Source organism: Formica exsecta, unplaced genomic scaffold, assembly GCF_003651465.1.
Source record: "Formica exsecta isolate Colony F162 unplaced genomic scaffold, ASM365146v1 scaffold458, whole genome shotgun sequence".
Taxonomy (NCBI): Eukaryota; Metazoa; Arthropoda; class Insecta; order Hymenoptera; family Formicidae; genus Formica; species Formica exsecta.
Window position 1 is genome coordinate 938,728 of NW_021851814.1, and position 4,788 is coordinate 943,515.

A 4,788-nucleotide genomic window follows, 5' to 3' on the forward strand; every position below is an offset into this window, starting at 1 on the left:
TTCTCTTTGAGCTAATTTTGTACTAAACATTTTGGTAATTATTCATATTACGGCCGACAAATTTCAATGGCCTTGATATACGAGTACATTATCAAGGACACGGCCCTGAGTAACTTTCAAAAGGTTTTAGCCGTCGTTCGTTGTTTATTAAAAAGTTTAACAAAATAAGTTTAATGAATAGAATGTATAAATTTTCTGACATTAATACTAAGAAGTACACATACACACACACACAACACACACAACACACACACACACACACACACACACACACACACACACACACACACACACACACACACACACACACACACACACACACACACACACACACACACACACACACACACACACACACACACACACACACACACACACACACACACACACACACACACACACACACACACACACACACACACACACACACACACACACACACACACACACACACACACACACACACACACACACACACACACACACACACACACACACACACACACACACACACACACACACACACGCGCACGCACACGCACACGCACACGCACACGCACACGCACACGCACACGCATGCACGCACCATATATATATTGTGTGTATGTACTTATACTGATAATATATATCAAGGCCATTGAAATTTGTGAGGTCGGCCCTAATGCATAATTACCAACATTTTTTACTCAGTTTAGTACGCAATTGTATATTAGAATATATTTGCATATATTAATATTAATATTTACAATATACATTAATGATCCGCACGTAAATTATTTTAAGCTCATCGATTAAATTCATGATTAGATTGTGAAAACTCATGAGTCGCGATTTCGCATGGCTCTATTTTCCTATTTGGCTACTGGCGAGAGCACCAACTTCCAAGTATCGCTAACGGTAATTCCACTAGCAGAGCCATTTCGCAATGCCAATAACAATGGCCGTCATCGTAAAGTTGGAAAATGGGTTCCGATACTACCGTCCGAACATTTTCAGCTCTCAAACTGCCAATAACTTGTCATTGGCAGCAATGTTTTGTACCGCGATGCTTGACTAGGTACACGTCTCGCGCATTATCGTACAATGTCATATGTGTGAAAGTATGATTCTTTAATTAAACGTTAAAAATATATTTTATCGCGCTTACACATCACATACACGCATATACACACAAATACACATACATAAGCACACAAACGAATGCACGCACACGTATGCACACACGCATGTACGCGAACATATATAAGCACATTAAATCCAATTTTTTTACGATTTTCAAGTCATCAATAGAGTTATGTTGCCGACACACATTGATGAAAACAATTGGATGGAGGGAGTAAATTGTAAGTGTAAATATAAAATGCGCCGATTATAATAATATAGTTTGACAAAAGTTTTGATATATGCAAACAATAAATGTTTTCATTTTATTATATATTTTAATTATAAAACGAAAGTCGATGGGAGTCAGGAAAGGCCGTTAACTTTCAAATGTATGTTTAGTATTGATAGATTTACTCGTCTTGCCACGGCGAGGGCTCGGGACTGACTGCTTAGTCACGTCCTTCTCTCGCCTAATGACTGTTTACATTTTCTTAATCCGTCTCGCTTTGCTTTTACATTAATTAAATATAAAGAAAAAAGCTCATTATACGCGCTATGTATTCATCTTTTTTTAAATCTTCCGTGAATCTATGTTCCACGTACTCGCGGGTCCAACAACTTTTCTAGAATGTTCTACAGCTTCGATAAGAATTATCACGCCATCATGTTTTATAGTATGAGATATAAGACGTAAATACGCGCTTTCGTAAGTCTAATTCAAAGTTTAATCTACGTCCGGTATGTTCCCCAATCTCCAATGTACACGTATGTACCACGACCCTTTTCAAATTTTTACCCCATTGGGGATTAGTACAATATGTGATATATAACGTGTATAAAGCATACTACAAACAAAGCTTTGCTACGAAACGCGAAATGGTATATAATATTCGATAAATAACGAGACAGAATATGTTATTTGTCTTTCATATTTGTTCTTAAAAAAAAAAAAAAGAAATGCCCAATTATTTTAAAAATCTATCAAGGCACGATAAATTTTTTTAAACTGAAAAACCCCTATTGCATTAATTTTAATGCAAATTATTACAAATTTAAGTAACGCCAACGCATCACTGTGATGCTTCACTTTGACAACAGTAACAAATTAAAAAGTATATATTTCTCAGTGCATTAATCAATATTATTGATGCACGAATTCGCCACGCCTTATTCTATAGTTTTCATCATGGCGAGATGCTTTCCTTGTATTTCTGATCATTATAAAAGTATGAAACATTTGTGGTATCAGTATCTTTTCTTTTTCCGAGTATGCGCGTGCACGCATCGTAAAAATCTTTGAATGTCTACATCAATTATAGTATACTACGTCAAAGCAACGTAATGGATTGTTACACTCGGAATAACGATAGTAGACGCAACAAACTATATAGAGGAAGCATGGTAAATGTATCTCAAAACCGGATTCATTAACGCACTCTATTGTACTTCTCGTCTTCTCACGATGCTTATACGGGTACGGTATCTATACGCGACTCACATGCGAGACACGTTAATTAATTGTAATGCCCTACTGATTCAGAAACGCCTTGTCTCCTAAGTGCTATCAGTTAGGGATGGCTGGCTGGAAAAGTAGACTCGAGTAACGGAGGTGAATTACGTCTACATCTTTGATAATTAGCGCTAATAAACGAGTGAAATAAAAATCGTAAAGCGTGCGTGCGATTTATAATTAGCTCGAAACGCGAAGAGAAATTCTTTCAAGTATCGGATACAGCCGGATACTCCATTTTCGTCGTGTTCTCGATTATTGCTTGTATAACATATTATACCGACAAATGTCGAGATTTTTTGAAAATACTTAAAGAAAAGACGAAAACTGCAACATATATACACAAATTTATTACTCTGCTCGTGATTTGCTTTTATTTGTATGCGTGCGTGCGTGTGGATGAGAATATCTCACGCGTCTATGTGGAAACAACATGTAGTAAAATATAAATAATATTGTTACAAGAAGCAATTTTAAAACAATTACTTAGTTTTTTCTTTTATTATCGCATATATGTTTATTTTAAATATATTAAAAAAAAATTTTGTCAATCATGTATGATATAAAGAAATTTAGTGTTCCTAAGCATTATATTCGGCCATTTTATTCGCCGGCTATAGTGGCGATTCTATTCGCTTTCGTAAAAAAAAGTTACCCATTTGCAATGCCTTCACTTAACTATCCGCTTTTATTACTACTTTTTGAGATTCAATCTCTCTCTCTCAATGCTTGTTTTTGGATAAAAAAAGCGTTTTATATTACTTTTAAAATTACATATTTTGCACAATGGCAAACGCATAATATTTCTTTATCGTGTGAATCTTACATCCTTTCGATTGCAGCTTTATTTTATTTATATTTCCAATCAATATTCTTGATGCGTTTTGCTTGTCAAAGAATAATAACAAAAATTTGTTAAATAAGATATTGCAACATACACATATGTATGTTGATGTGATGAAGATACATGATACTATATATTATTTATATGAAAGAGTATTCGCGCTCAAAATTCTTTATATTTATATTTTGTGCAATATAAATAATTATCATAAAACAAAATATAGTGCGTGTGCGCGCGCGCATAACGCGCAAACCGAGTGTAGTGAAAAATTAATACAAAATGCTAGTATGTTATTTTTAGAATTTTAGGAAGATGTTCTCATCGTCATTGCAATCGACAAACGCACGACTTTATTACCGATGCGTCTGACGAAATCATTTCTGTACACGATCGACGTCTCCGTTCTATCGAATTCTATGATATAAACCATAAGCCGAAATACTTCGCAAACAAGCGTGGCACAAAAAACTTTTTAAGCAGAATACGTCGAGCGGCTACTGCGAGAAAGGAACGAGTATGGGATCATGGCGTAATTCCCTACGAGATCGATGGAAATTTTTCTGGCGCACATAAAGCATTATTCAAACAGGCAATGAGACACTGGGAAAATTTCACTTGCGTTAAATTTGTGGAGAGGGTATCCAGAGAGCATCCTAATTATATTCTATTTACGGAAAGACCTTGCGGGTGAGTTGCGCCGTGTACTAGAATAATACTACAGATATATCAATGTACACAATAAAGTATATGTAACTTCCATATAACTTGTCTTGTTATATAAGTGTAATTTTAATTTCGGATTATTATATTTAATGTTGATATGTTTCTTTTATGTCACTTTTCCCCCTTTCGTGTGTGAAATAATTTTAGATAATAATTAGATACATATTGCATGCGAGACAAAATATTTTAATGTTGTTTATTTATGTGATTTCCAATTTGTCAAGGAAACAAATATGAATAATCGACATGTTACGTTTAATAACATATTATACGTTTAATACATATAGTAAAATTTCCTCTATAGATGTTGTTCTTTTGTCGGAAAAAGAGGTAATGGACCGCAAGCTATTAGCATTGGAAAAAACTGCGATAAGTTTGGTATAGTTGTACACGAGTTAGGTCACGTCGTTGGATTTTGGCACGAGCATACTCGACCGGATCGTGACCGTCATGTACAAATCATCCGAGATAATATTATGAGTGGTGAGTGATATTCCCAATTTGTTCTGAGATACTGAATTTGAAATCAATGCTATTATATTGTGTTAGCTTGAAGCTAACACAAATTTGATTTCAGAGATATACTTGCGATATAATATTATATATA

At 34.8% G+C, this 4,788-nt stretch overlaps 1 protein-coding gene across 1 annotated transcript in view; it reads left to right on the plus strand.

The window, feature by feature from the left end:
* Positions 1 to 4,788, plus strand: part of LOC115240904 (tolloid-like protein 2) — a 20,826-nt gene that overhangs the window by 11,204 nt on the left and 4,834 nt on the right. The window contains exons 5-6 of the mRNA XM_029816333.1: positions 3,759 to 4,145; positions 4,486 to 4,664. Of these exons, the coding sequence (XP_029672193.1) occupies positions 3,759 to 4,145; positions 4,486 to 4,664 (566 nt within the window). The remainder of the gene's footprint in view (positions 1 to 3,758; positions 4,146 to 4,485; positions 4,665 to 4,788) is intronic.